The sequence below is a fragment of the Labrus mixtus genome, chromosome 10 (assembly GCF_963584025.1).
Source record: "Labrus mixtus chromosome 10, fLabMix1.1, whole genome shotgun sequence".
Lineage (NCBI taxonomy): Eukaryota > Metazoa > Chordata > Actinopteri > Labriformes > Labridae > Labrus > Labrus mixtus.
Genome location: NC_083621.1, coordinates 21870206 through 21885582, shown reverse-complemented (window position 1 = coordinate 21885582; position 15377 = coordinate 21870206). Strand labels below are relative to the sequence as shown.

The 15377-nt window shown below is 38.9% G+C and overlaps 1 protein-coding gene across 1 annotated transcript; it reads left to right on the top strand.

The window, feature by feature from the left end:
• The first annotated feature begins 620 nt into the window (after window positions 1-620).
• On the top strand, window positions 621-14571 carry rab33a (RAB33A, member RAS oncogene family). The gene is made up of 5 exons (XM_061048757.1): window positions 621-895; window positions 3380-3929; window positions 7766-7906; window positions 10588-10668; window positions 10761-14571. The coding sequence occupies exons 2-5, from the start codon at window positions 3534-3536 to the stop codon at window positions 10983-10985; spliced, it is 843 nt and encodes a 280-aa protein (XP_060904740.1). The 5' UTR covers window positions 621-895; window positions 3380-3533; the 3' UTR covers window positions 10986-14571.
• The last annotated feature ends 806 nt before the right edge of the window (window positions 14572-15377 follow it).

Below are 15377 nucleotides of genomic sequence, written 5' to 3'. Positions count from 1 at the left end.
ACGAAGATCCACTTTGTTAACAAAATAGGCCGACATGTTTCGACTCATGACCCTGACGAAGGACAAAAACTGAAAGGTGTTGGTCTGTTTTGTTAATAAAGTTGATCTTCATACTACAACAAGTGTTGCTGGAGCATTTTGACCTCGCCGAGCGTTTCACTCTTCATGCGCCTTGTTATTTGGTCTGCTTTTTCAGTCTATAGATTCATACAGAAGTAGAAGCCATGACTGTTATTTCGTGGTATAGTCGTATAACCCAGCTTTGAAAAAGAAGTCTGTTGACTCATAAAGGACAAAAGATGATCTCGGTTGTTGCCCTATGTTTGCATGCTTTATTTTTTCTATATGGTTGTTTAACCAGAGCCACATTGGAAAGTGTTTAAAAAGAGGAAACTATTTAAATGTGTATATGGAAATGTATGCTATGTTTCACTGAAGGTTTGTGTTCCCTAAAATGTCCCACTGAGCCGTGCTTCAAGACAAACAGGCTATTCAACAAAGAAAAGGGAGCTTTGTGAGACACAAGCATCGGGATTGTTTGACACAGCAAGCGTCTGTGTGTGTGTGTGTGTGTGTGTGTGTGTGTGTGTGTGTGTGTGTGTGTTTCTTTGAGATGGTGTATATATCTGAGGAAGAGATTGTGTTTGTGTGAGTGATTGTTCAACACAGTGAGTGCTGTTCCTATATGTGTGACTGTAACAGTGTTTGTTGTGCGACTGTAAGGACACTGATGTAGAGAGGGGAGCGTCTCTAAGTGTTTGAGTATTTCTGTCTGCATTTCAGTCTGATATCAACAAACAGGGAGTGTAGTGTTGATTTACTCGTGCCGTTAGTCCTAATGGAAGCAAAGCAACCCAACCACAAGACAGAGCTGCTCACAGCTATATTCCATATGGTGAGTGACACTCACATTGCTTTTCTTTTTTTTGTTTTGTATATAAAGTTGAACAAGACTTTAAAGCATGCTATTAAATAGATTGGTTGCAAAATGTTCATATGCTATTTGTAATCCAGATTCAGGCTTAAATGAGTAACTACGGGCTGAGTAAACATGTACAAAATGTTATGACCAAACAAAACAGGTGCCCTTTAGTATCAGCTGCATCTTGTGTTCAGGGCTGATGGGCAAATTGTGTTAACATGCTCACATCCTTATTTAAAAGGTTAACATTTTAACTGCTGAAAATCAACCAAAACTTCTGCCTGCCATCATTTTCAAATAAGTTATACATAACCAAACGAGGTGGCACGATCATTGACTCTTAGCCAAGATGGAAATTGCATGAAATTACTTAATTTTCTGCATGTAAAGAACATCAAGTGTTTAACTATGGTGGCCAACAAGGGCGATCGAGCTGCAACTGCCAAAACGACGGTGTGCAAGTCCAGGCCGTACTCACTCTAAATGTCCTCATTGCAGTAATTTTAACGTTACTCTCTTTTCATCAAAATGCATTTCCCATCTATACAAAACGTTCACTTCCTTGTCTCCATCACTCTCTTCCATTAGTAAAGGACTGTTCTCCCTAGCGCCCCTGCAGGCCTGGAGCACTTGTGTTGAAGATTTGCAGCATTTGTGTTGATGCAGATATTTTTCCAGAATGTGTTTCTTCTTTATCGTGTATGTATTTTCTGCGTGTTTGATGTAAATGCAGATGTTTTGGCCAGGCCTGCCCACAGAAATGGTTGCACATTCGATCAGTAGAGTTAGCGCTAGCATCCTGACTAATGTTAGCTCCCGCTGGGCCTGCTTACACTGGTTACATTACAAACAAAGAAAGAGGCTCATATCATTTTAAGAAGAGGGGGTTTACATTTTGAGGGTATCTTACTGAAGCAACCATAAATGAAATGTGTGTTTTTGTTGCTCTCAGAGGTCATGGTGAGTATTTAGGTGTAAAATAAAATATGATCATTGTTGCTTAAATTCAGGATGGACCATGTTTTTGCTAACCTCCATGGGCCATCCCAATGCGACTGGGCCTGAGATAGCTTTTCCCTTGCAGCATGTTCCTTTCATTTACAGCGCATTTCAGTGGTTCCATTTGCTTCTGAATTTATATTATTAGATTGCTACATGTTTTTTTGTATTGTTTTAACCGTTGCAAGTCTGTTGCCCTTGTTGACCACCATATATAACCCTGTCTTTGAGTGATAGACATTGAATAATTGATAGAAACTTAGATTGGCTTACAATCATCCTGATTTATAGTTTTACAACCACTCTTCTGTTCTGTATTCATGGGAGGTAATTTCTTTGTGGTTCAGCAGTCCTGCTTTTATGCCCATTCATTCCATAAGGTGTTTGAACGTTTTTTTTGTGATGTCTTGTTGATGTTAGCTTAAACCCAAGAGAAAGGAGTTATATGCACATAATGTAGGAGCAGGGCCGTGCAAAAACAGAAGAATGAAGAAGAAGATGATACATCTGCACACTCACTCAAATGCCGCAAAAAGTTTTAATTCATCACAACGTTTCGACCAGAAGTCTTCTTCAGGTTATCATTTTTTAACAGAGGAGGTGGACCACACCCATATGTGTATCCAATCCAACTTTATTTATAGAGCACAGTTAAAAACAACAGAGTTGGCCAAAGTGCTTCACATCAAATAGACAAAAAGCATAATATGTCTATATATATATATATGTATATATTCAACACCAATAGGCTGATAGGCATTAAGATGGCAGGTGTGGTCAAACATTCAAAATGTCCCAAGGTGAAACACATATAACGTTACCTTTCAATATAACAGAAGGAGAAATACAAGGTAAACATATAAAGGGTAAATATAGCCTAAATGTATTTTGTTACCTCCTCACCTATATCATCATATCCCATCAACGTATCGCCCCAATTTCCCAGTGTACAGAAGCTGCAAGATTTCTGGTCCTATACCCTCAGCTCTGTCATTGCTGTCTTGTACGAGTGCCACGCTTAAACTTTCACCCCCCCCCCCCCCCCAATGAATATAGTTGAGCAGAGTAATAAAAAAACTGTAATCAAAGACTATCACAGCGTCATGTATGCATAATTGGGGGGACTAAATGTTTGAATAAGAGGGGTAGGGTCAGAAGTGATTTAATAGTAATCTACTTAAGGGTTTATTATCCTAAAAAATCACTCTTCCTTCCTTACATCTCTTGAGACTAATGTAGGACTAAGTTATCTGCTCTCCCTTTGATTACAACAATGTTTGCTCATTCCATAGTTTTTGGTAACTTATAGCATCCCTTAAATAGGCTATGATATTAATAAAATATCCTAATGATTTATTGTTTTACATCGTAGCCTGTTACGTAGCCTACAGTATCAGATGTCAAATGTAAAGAGGGTTAACTATGATTCTTGTGTTTCACAATGCTTCTCCCTTTAAGACGACTCTGTGCTGAAAGAAGGCATCGTTGGTATTGTTGCATCTCTGGTCTCCTCCTTCCTTTCTCCTCCTCTCCCCCTATCTCTGATTATACATCCCACCCCCTCTCCTCTCCACAAACGCACGTCGGACTGAGCATCCCCTTCCCCGGCATTATGACCAACGATTCTCCGGAGGAGGAGACCCGAGCCCCCGGTGGCGGCGGAGGAGGTGGTGGTGGTGGAAAAGGAATCGCACGGAGGAACCGAGAGGACGACAATGTCACCATCCTAACATCCTCCATGGACTTACAACGAGCCAGCCGGGGCCGAGCGAGCATCACTAACGATGCCGCCCCGAGCCTCACATCCTCCGTGGATCTGAGCACCTCCTCCCTGGAGCTGAGCATCCAGACCCGGATCTTTAAGATCATCGTCATCGGGGACTCCAACGTGGGGAAGACCTGCCTCACCTTTCGCTTCACCGGGGGCAGCTTCCCCGACAAGACCGAGGCCACCATCGGCGTTGATTTCAGGGAGAAGGCGGTGGAGATTGAAGGGGAGACAATCAAGGTAAGACAACAGAGAGGATGGATGTTGATCAGTGGTGTTTCCTCATTTCCTTCCCTCCTCCCCCTCTCCTGTTTTTTTTTGATTTTCCTTCTTGTTGCGCAACTGCTGCTCAAAGTCTTAAGGCCATTTTCTTTCTTTTGGATGTTTTTTGTGTAAAACTATCATGTCTTATCGTGGGAGAAATAGAACTGGTTTTGGGAACATATAGGCTAGCCTTTGTAATTTCTAATAACCTACCCCACTGCAGGGATAAATAACAATGCAATCTAGTAGATCTATTCTTTAACTGAATTTCTCCTATGTCGTGGTTTGTGTTTTTACACTGTTGGAGATAAAGCACTGATATCGGCAATATGCTACAGCTTTATTTGATTTTTGTTGCTAAATCAACTTTTCTAAGAGCTTCCCTGATTGAATCATTTTTAGAATTAAACTGAAGAGCAGCTATAAAAGGCATGCAAGAGGAGCACTTGTTTTTCTTCTTGTTTGTTAAAACTTCCTTTTGGACTAATGAGTGAAATCTCATTTGTTGTCAGAGTATAGTCGATAACAGCCACAACAAATGTTCTTCATGTAAAATAGTGGTTATAGGCTAGTAGTAGGCCTGCTGTAAATATATTTGTAATTAATGAATTACATTGTTGTGATTTGAATTAGCCTACCCCGTATAGGCCCAATAGCAGAAGTAGCTAAATCAATCTTTCAACAGTAAAGCAGCAGCAAAATATCAGACTAGTTAAAGTAAGAGTACATTTAAAATGTTACTCAATCTCATCCATGTAAATCATATGCTAATGAATGTCTTGCTCCTTGTGAAGATTGTTTTCTATGTTGTTTACTGTCATATACCTGAATGTGTAGGCTCCCCCCCCCTTTTCTGTCTCAGTCAAACAGCCTGTCTGCAACCTCCAGGTGCCCCCTAATGCTGACTCACAAACACACTCACTCACCCATTACTCTGTACACCTTACACCTCCCCTGTTAGATCAGCATGCCTGGATAATTGAAATGTTCTTCTGATCTAGATTAAGCTAATTTGTGCCCTTCTTTCTCTAAGCATTATCCCCTGCCCCTTCTTAAAGGTCATTTTTTTTGTCCTTCTATAAGTTTGATCCATCAATGTTAAAATTGGTTTGTTCTACCATCCATTTGGCCAACAACAAAACATTTTGATGACGACTGCATGGCCGTTCATTTTGTTGCAGATATTTATTGTCCCCAGAGGAAGATGGTGACCTCTTGACCTTTTAAGTGTCAGCATCAGGATGCAAAATAATTATCAGCATACAATTGACAGTTTGCCATGAGACTATCAATGATATTGTAGACGGCCGGAAAGTGCAGAACCATTTACAAATAGAGTGTACATTTACATAATCATTTATTTTTATGTCAGTTTTTCTTCAAAACAATTTTGTGGTAAAATTGACCCCGTACTAACACTTATTTTATAAGTATAAAGCTGAAAGGCATCTCATGTGGCTAATACACTTACAACTGACAACTTCCTCATACAACCATACATTTGAAAAGAAACCATCCTTTTAATCATACCATAGCAAAGTTTTAAGGGTGTTGTTGTAACTTTCATGTTGTAGGATCACGGGCGTGTCTATCGGGTGGGCAGGGGTGACATGAAAATCTGACTGGCCACCCCAGGTGCCTCCCCAAAGATCCTAAACTGTGATTGGCCATTTGCCATGTCAGAGGCGGGCCTTATGTTAAAACTATTAGGTATTTTTTGCAGAAGGCTGCCTATAGTTTTCATATCAATGTAGCATATTTTCTTTTGTTTGTAATTTAAATTGGAAATATAATGCAAGCTTTTTACTTGCAATGAACTAACTGGCAATGTGTCAGGACCAAAACATTGCTAATTAGACTGCAGGAGTCTGAATATACAATTTTAAGTACTTTAAATTGTGACTTAAGACATAAATCTTCTTTTTGGCTCATTAAGAAATTAAACTGATGTTTTCTTTATCTTGTGTTATAAATTACATATTATTTGTCAGGATGGAAAGGGTTAATCATTTATATTTATCAGTGTGTGTTTGTGCGCACATCACACTTAAGGCCACCCCTGAATAAGTCAATGCCCCAGTTGGGCCACCCCAGTGAAAAAAGTCTGGACACGCCCCTGTGTATCAGGTATACTCATTTATGTGTTAGTACATTGAGTATACCCACTTCTGAATTGTAAAACTACAACAGTATGTATTTAAAGAGATGGCACTTCTTATAGTGAAGGACTTGTTTGATTTGATCTTGTCGCATTGTTTCAGTGCTGGTGGTTGTTTTGTGAGAACTGAAAATGTACAACTTGGCCGTTGTGGGTGGAGGAGTCCTCACATTGCATCTGTTGTATTTGTATGTGTAATCATGCAGATGGCGATTTCATTGCCTCCACAGTGAAATCCTCTATTGGTAAAGTGAAAGTATACACCACCACAGAGAGGTTCACAGTGGCAGCTCAGGTTAAAGGTTTGACTCAAAGTGTACATGGAACAGGATTTGTGTTGAATAACCTCAACATGTACTTAAAACTATGATAAATTATGCTGTAGAAGGATTTAACTGGATTGTTCTTTCGCTTTCAAGTCCTCTGGCAGGTGATAAAAGTAGCGCACTGATAGGCAACAACAAATGTTTTAGGCTGCAGGGGACTAAAAATAGCAGAACTGAGCTCTAAGACTGGAGATAGGATTTGGTGGATAAAATAGTTGTAATGATTCACAAGTCTGTGACATATAGCCAAGTTATCTTAAATTGTGTTTCATAGATTGACTGGAAGAATTATGTCAACATTCACCATGTCTCAATGGGTGCTTACAAATTGACAGTTCAAAGCTACGACCCTGACACCATGTATGCAATGTGAAACGCATGGAGACAGAATGGTGGGCGAAGTCCTTCTCCTGATCCGCCATAAGAGTTGTTAACAGAAGTGTAATGGAGGGAACAATCTCATTTTGTGTGTATGCGGGAGCTCCCGCTGTGTTTGTACTCTGTGCCTCTTGTGCTTTCACATCTCACACTGTGACACCAATATTCCGCCATTGCGTATGCATTGTGTAAGTTAAAAGGCATAATGGCGGCAGCGGTAGCCATAGTGGTTAGAATGCACGCCCCATGTAAGGAGGCTGTAGTCCTCCAAACAGAAAGCCTGGTTTTGATTCCGACCTGTGGCTCCTTTCTCGCATGTCATTCCCCACTCTCTCTCTCTCCCTGATTTCTGACTCTACTCTGTCCTGTCTCTAAATAAAGGCATGAAAAGTCCAAAAATAAACCTTAAAAAAGGGCTTATTGACAACAGAAACTCCATTCCTACACCTTTTTCTCCAGGCGACCCTCCCTGGCTGAGTATTGGGCCTGTTTCACTCCATTTAATTTAGATACACTTTAAATGCTGTAAAAAGCTCAGAGCTGACATCCTTTGGGCCTTTGATTCTGGCATTCAAAAGTCTATCATATAGAGATGTGCTCTTATGAGACCCTATGGCCCAATATTTCTTTGCGCTTCAAGTTGATGAAGTACACTACCATGTGCTGTGTCTTCCCAGCTCTTAGGCAACAACTCATTGTTGCCAGGGTTTTATTTTTCATTGTCTTCTATTGTCCTGTGATTGATAAAAATGTGCTCATAGTTAACTTGGCTGTCTGGATTTTGTTAACAGTGGATGCTGTTGTTTCACTGACAACCAAATCTAGCACTGCCAGGGGTTTATGACAAAAAAATCACAAACACTAAATGGCAGCATTGAGCAATCTTGGAACTTGAACATACAAGTTTTCAATCATATCGAAACACAGTGTTTTCTTGAATCTCTCTACAGGTGCAAGTTTGGGACACAGCTGGCCAGGAGCGTTTTCGTAAGTCCATGGTAGAACACTACTACCGCAATGTCCATGCAGTGGTTTTTGTGTACGACGTCACCAAGATGGCTTCCTTTCGCAATTTACAGACATGGATTGAGGTTGGTATCTGGCTTAAATTACTTAAAAACAATTAGACATTGCAAATGAAGAAAAGGTTGAAGGTACAATTTCATAAACTCTAACATATCTCAAAGTTTTTGTATTCCCACTTGTTAGTTCCCCAGACTATGTATTAGCAGAGGGCTAGGATGTTTCCACCATAAAGCTTTGGTTTGCATATGCTGCTACATTATTTAGCATTGCTCCTACCATGTCCTTAATGATCACTAATGAAAAGTAACTATTTCAAGTCGTTGTGTAGTTGTGTATGTAGGAAACATATTTTCAATGTGAGCTTAAAGAATGCTTATCCTATTACAATTTCTACCACTTTATTTCAACCACTATCTCTTCTGGCATTGTGAACTGATTCCATGTAATGTTACGATCAGTGTAGTATAACATTGAAAAGCAGGTGTTTTAGAAGAGGTTTTAACATTAAAAGCTAAAACGTATGTTTACTCCTTTTGTCTGTTCGTCATTCTGAAAAGTGTCTAAAGCGACAATGAATGGCTACTGCATAGATATGACTTACAATAATCATCTCATTCAAAGAGTTATTTTCTCATGGCCACAGCTTTTTAACTTCTGGCCATGTGTTATTATCTCTGGTCCATGTCACCAGGGGGACTCCATACTTACGCCTTTTGACCTGCTAACCTGCAAAAACACAAGAAAGACAATCTTGTGAACATTGGCATGCTTTGCTACTATTGAGACTGTCTCTGCTTTACAGCTGGCTGACTTCCTGCTAAACCAGGAGTACAGCACAAAGCAATAACAAAGCATTGCTGCTACTGACACCCAGTGGCAGAAAAGAGTTTTACACCAAAGCTACATAAGTCTGATGCTGTGAGTTTCCCCTGTTTAAAGTGACACAAAACTCTAATAAATCACGCTGAACCAGAAAGTAAATAATATTGGTGGGACACAATTTAATAACTGAAATTGATGAAGTATTAACTTCTCTGCTAATATGACCAGGATGAAACAACAGTTTGACAACCAAAAAATACGAGTTGTTCATTTTACTTCTCTTCCACTTTTATTGTTAAATAATCAAAGCGGACATTTAAAAATAACACCCAATTTGTTTGAAATAAATCTGACATTGCTCCATGAAAGACAATACCTATTCAATGTTTTTCTGTCAGCCTCAGCTGAAAAGAGAGAGCTCCAGAGATTGGGGGGGGGGGGGGGGGGGGGGGGGGGGGGGGGGGGGGCGGCTGCACAGCTAAAAGCTTGAGACCCCATAGAGATTAAGCAGGAAGGAGGAAGAGCAGGAAATGTGGAGGAGTAGGTCCAGAAAGTAAGGTAAGAGATGTCGGTATGAAGGACGTCAGAGAGCTACAGAGGTTGACAGGCAGCCAGTGAAGTTGTTTGAGGACAGGGGTGATGTATTTTATGGAAGAGTTTCTGTTGATGATCCGGGCAGCTGAGTTCTGGATCAGTTTAAGTTTATGGAGAAGCTTGTGAGGAAGGCCAGAAGGAGAGAGTTACACTAATCAATATGGAGGTAACCAGAGTGTTGACTGAGTGTTGAGTGATGAGCGGAGAGGATTGATATTGTGTAAGTAGAAATATGCAGACCGAGTTACATTATTGATGTATGCTTCTAGGGTTGTGTGCTGTCAAGGATGACACCCAGACCCTTGACTTAGAAGGAGAGAGGAACTATGGTGTTGTCTATGGAAACTGTCAGTATTTGCCAGAGTGGATTTGGAACCAACAAGGAGAATAATCGTTTTATTGCTATTAAGTTTGAGAAAGTTATAAGAGAACCAGGATTGAAGTTCAAGTAGACAGTTGGAGAGGGATGATGGTGGAAGGGAAGAGTTCGACTTGGATGAGATAGAGCCTGTCAACAGTGTAGCAATGAAATTAACTCCAAATTGTTAGGTAGGAGGTAGACAATCCTGAGACCCCAGGACAGAGCCCTGAAGAAAACCAGTGATGTCTGGGGAGAGCTGTGATCTGTAGTTTTAGAGTTTGACAAACTGTATGTGGCCAGAAAGATATGATTTGAACTGAGCGCATTGACAGAAAGCTAATCTGTCAAGAAGGAGTGTGTGAGAGATGGTGTCTAAAGCTGCGCTTAAGTCATGGTTGATGAGTATTGTTAGTCAAAGTCAGCTGCTATCAACAAATCATTTGTGATTTTAGGGATTGTCTTGGTACTGTGAAGTGACTGAAACCAGACTGGAGTTCTCCAAACAGTACTTCAAACAGTAGTTTCTAGTACTTGTACTGGAAAAATTGTATCAGCACTGAATGGGCAGTGACACAAAAGAAAAGATCCACTGTAAAAAAAAAAAAAAAAAAAAGACAGTTATGATCTATTTATGTATTTTCTAACGTTTTTACGTCACTCTTTTTTCCTTTACCTTATTTCTTACTTTATCAGCTATATAGTGTTTTTTTACAATGTTGGTGGTTTTTCCTTTTCAACTTTCAGTTACTGTTGTGGTGTGGATGGGAGGGCTTTGAGGGTCAGGGAAGGAGGGTTTACAAAAATAAATCACTTGTTTTGGAAGTTGGCTAGACAGCCTTTTGGGTAACAGTAGAGTTAGTCGAAAAGTTATTTTATTCTAGAGGATTCTATAGGATGTTAAAAGGACTTCCGAAATAAATCCACTGAAGGTAAGTATGTTTTTAAATACTGTATAATCTTGTCTTCTAGGAGTGTAACGGCCATCGCGTCTCAGCATCAGTACCTCGAGTCCTGGTAGGAAACAAGTGTGACCTTGTGGACCAAATACAGGTGAGTGAACTCAAAAAAGGAACCCACCTATACTAATATGAGACCTTCCTATATTCATTTGAGTCTGCAACCAAGAAATTGTGCTTTCACAGGTGCCTTCCAACACCGCGTTGAAGTTTGCTGATGCCCACAACATGCTGCTGTTTGAGACGTCAGCTAAGGACCCAAAGGAGAGTCAAAACGTCGACTCTATCTTCATGGCACTGGCCTGCCGCCTAAAAGCCCAGAAATCCCTACTTTACAGAGATGTGCAGAGAGAGAATGGGAAAGTCCAACTCACACAAGAGACTGAAACAAAGAGTAATTGTCCATGTTGAGGAAACGGACAAGTGTGAGGCATGATAAATGGAGAGAGAGAAGGAAAACTGTGCATGTCAGAGTAGAGGAGAAGACGAAGAATAAATGAAGAATGTCTTTTATACCAAGGGTAACTTTTCTTGGTTAAGGAGGAGGATTAGGGGCTGAGCCTGGAACTCAAAGCATTGTGCTTCTAGAAGCTGAGGATATGGAGTTATGATTTTGCAAGGGACTGACATATCAATAGACTTGTTCATAGTGATGGGGCAATGAAGGAATGTGGATGTGGAGATACAGAGAAAATAGACACATTTTTTAGGGGTATGATTAACAATTCCAAAACTATGTTGCCTTTTTTTGACTGCAGTATAAACAAATACAATTTCAATTCATTTATGGATATGTAGACACATAATAAAATATTTTCAGTCTGCCTAGAGTGAAGGAAAATACTACACTTCATATGAATCATTTGGGTATCCTCAAGAAAGGTTTTTTATATTAAGCCTTCTTCAGTTTGTTGTTTATGATAACACCCTTATCGATCTTCAACCGCAACTGAAAGCAGCATTTCCCAACATTTATCTTCTGCCTTAAAAAGCTGGATCTGTCTTGTTTAGGAGAAATCAGTCTGGCAAAATAAGCATAGGCCCACTTGGGATGATCTCATATCTAAGAGTCAAAATATGGACTATTGGACAGGATGAATGACACTCTTTTTGTCTCATTTTTTTTAATATACATATATATAAAAATCTAAGTCTATACATATCTAAGTAGGTCCACCCTTCACAAGTATAGCAGTTGACCCTTAAATCACAGTGAAGCTGTTTTCACACATGCACTAAACTCCTGAAAATTTCACAACATTTTCAGGGTGAGCTGCATGTATTTTTTAACCTGACTTTATCCAGACTTTTTCCTGCCAGCCCCTGAGTTAAATTCCAGCTTGTTTGAAAAAAGTAGAAAATGTTCAGGAAAAATCACTGTGGTTTAGCAGATGGGGGGTAAAATTGTGTATATCATGCGATCAGTTTGCGACCTGTGCGGTCATCGTTATAGAGCAGCTACATACTCTTTTCAGCTCACCAGTATGTTCCTTTCCGTCATTCATGATACTGTGACTATGACCAAATACACGTAGCATAGATTTAGGGGCAATTATAGTGTTGATCTCTGTCGCTTCAAGCTATGAGGTATGTGTGAATAAGCAACTCAGGAAGATATCAGGTGCAGGCCTTCTTGAAAATGTCTAGAATTTTTTGCTGGAGTGCATGTGTGAAAACTGAGACATACCACATGAACAATGAGAAAACGTACCAAAAGGTTAATGGGATTTTTCTGAGGTAAGCTCAGAGGACCTATGCAAGAAGAGCTTGGCAACAAGGTTTCCTGAAAAAGGGACCGGCTTGAGGGAATCAGGCATCATTTCACATATTATCTTATAAGCTGTAAGTTCATTTTACCCATTGAACAAGAAATGTCGATGTCATTCAGGGCACCTTTTGATCTTGATGTAAACATGTGCTCTCCATGCCTCTTAACAGAGTGGCTTATCCAGGTTTCACTTTGTGGGGAAATACAAAAAGATTTAGCCTTTGCACAATATTTCAGTATATCCAGTAGGCCACATTAACTCCCAATTCAGTCAAAGTAACAGCTGTTTGTCTGTGCTTTCTACATCAGTATCACTGAGATATTACTCAATAGTAGCCAATTAACACGTCTTTTCCTCATTTTGAAAGTATATTGGGAAAATGCCGTTTTAAGGGAAAATGTGCAGTAGATGACTCCCCCAGAGGCCGCAGTTACATGTTTGGCCACTATGTCTAATTGACTCCACAGCCCAGCATAACACCTCGGAGCCTTGGTGTTCAGTTCACACTGGTTTCCTGATGAATTACAATACATATACTTAAGCAATCTAAACACTGTGCAAGTCCAAGTGAAATTCATAGAGCTTTATCAGGTTGAGTTCATTCTTCATTTAAATTTCTCAGTGTTACATGGACAAATAAGTGGCCAAAAGGACACATGAATTAGGAGTGATGGGAGGCGGGATCATATCCAATTACAATGTATATGAGAGAAGAGGTAAAACTCTACAACTGTGTACCTGCAAAAAAAATAATCTATGGCTTTGTTTGATATTAGATTAGCATAACATGACATATTAATCACCATTATACATGTAAGAAAGCTGGACAAGCTAATTAATAACAAGAAAAATAATAACATGTCTATATGATCTTCATAAACTACCAGATCTGAGTATGATAACATTTAACTTTGATGGAAATTATTGAAAAGAGGGAAGTGTTTGGTTATCCTTGTTATTAACATGTAACAGTCATTTTGAAATCATGACTCATTGTGTTTTTAAATGTATAATGCAAATGTTTTCTCTTGCCTTCCTTTTTTTCTATGTTTTGTTCATAAAAAATATCTTGCTGTCATTTTTGCATTTTGTTCGTGTTATTCTTAAAATGCAATGTTTACTGTTAAAGGGATGCCTTATCCATTTCAAATATGGTCAGGTATTTGTTGTGATCTGTGAGACGTCTCAATATGGAATGGATATAAATGAATCAGCAGAACACGAGGCCAGTATGGGGATGTGGTGCTTGTGTGGTCAGAGAGTCCTGAGAAGTTGTGCAGGAAGTTGAAATAGTTGGGCTAGTTAAACAACAAATACATGGTGTGAGTTTAGTTTGAAAACTGTTAAGGTGATTTCAGCTTGAAATGGGAATATTTGCTGTTTTTCCGTGTCCTGTGTGAAAGTATGCAGAATATATTTTTACTTTGGATTATTGCACGAAAAAAAAAACTCTTTCCCCTCCACAACAGAAACATTACGGTATCAGATTAAAGTTTACAGTGGAAAAAAACACAGTGCAAAACAAAATCTATAATCAACTAATTGGAAATGTTGGTGAGTAAGAGACAAGAAAGTTGTAAACAGACCATGCTTGAACATATTTTTATGTTATTTGTTTTTTTTTTAAAACGTGTTTATCTTACTTTATATGATTCTTCAACTATTACAGTTTTAGTTTATAAATTTGTATTTTTAATTCCATCACAAAAGTTTAACAAAGCCCGTCTCTGAATTAGGTTATGTTCCAAGACAATCTACAGGAACCTGTGTGAACTTTTTTTTTGATGGATAGATGGTTTATTTATTTATTTCAGATCATTAGAATTAATATGGCTCTGTTTTTGCTCTTTTTGCACAGCAGCTCTTGCTCGCTGACTTTTCAGCTTCAAGGATGCTTCTTGACCGACATCTGATCCTCATACAGTATTGAATCTAGTCTCATCTTCAAAACATTTAGTTTAAAATAAATACGTCAAGTTTCTCCTTAAAAAAAAACGCCTTAACACTCATCTTACTATATTTTACTTTCTTGTCTGAATTTTATGAGGATAGCTAAATCTGAGTTGACCGTTTTTGGTTGTGAATTTTCTGTTGTTTCAAATTGACAATTTGTGTGCCTATGAGTTTACTATTGTTCTCTACTGTATCAGATTTTCAATAATATAATTCACTTGTAACGTTGTCGTCATTACAATCTCACAGACTTCTGATAAAACTGCTGAAGTAATTCTGCCTGTCTCAGATCATCATTTTTGGAGCTTAGCACTTAACTTTTCACTGAGTGCTTATACATCTCTCGTCTTAAGAATGAACACAGTGAGCTTTTCAGTCATCACTGATGTACTTTTTATTTCCCACAGTTATTTACCAATGTAGGGTTGTTGATTTTTTTTTGCTCCCATACAGAAAGCAGTTAAGATGCTGTGTATTTTTCCATAAAGACTCTTGGCCTGCAGACATCTCCAGGTCTATACCTATCTATCTATAAGTGAAGTCTGAAAAGTTATTCACTGCATTTTCTTCCTTTTTGGGTCTATAATTTCCCTTTGCATCATCATAGAAAACACTGTTAGAAAATTAAATTCTTAAAATGATAGAATTTTTTATATAATCTGAGAGGTAAGAATTTTCTGTCTAAATATGTGTTGGTATTGTAAATCAGCTATCAAGAGAATTGGATTAATCACCTGTAATTTAAAACAAATGTCAGGCTATTTCAAGAGCTAAGAACGGGGAAGCTGGTATGGAAATATATTTGTATATTTATGTATATATATATGTCCAAATATCTTGAGAATAATAAAGTCAATCAAAAGTTAAACGAGACCACATAACTTCTACACAACGATGCTGTTTCAGGGCGATTTATTGGGCTCATTCTTGAGAATTTATTTTGTTTAGGAGACGTGATGAGGTCATTTGTGAGTGGGGGGGGGGGGGGGACTATATACATTTTTATTGAGATAACTTCTCCTGAGTTGTGAAAATGCATTCCTCCGTGTTGCCTGTTGAGAGCAGCAATAGCTTGCTGTGA

Bases quoted from the DNA above. Each gene is read 5' to 3' on its own strand.
- rab33a (XM_061048757.1), top strand. From the start codon at position 3,534: ATGACCAACGATTCTCCGGAGGAGGAGACCCGAGCCCCCGGTGGCGGC. The intron at 3,930-7,765 runs GTAAGACAACAG...ATCTCTCTACAG, and splicing joins TTGAAGGGGAGACAATCAAG to GTGCAAGTTTGGGACACAGC. The intron at 7,907-10,587 runs GTTGGTATCTGG...CTTGTCTTCTAG, and splicing joins ATTTACAGACATGGATTGAG to GAGTGTAACGGCCATCGCGT.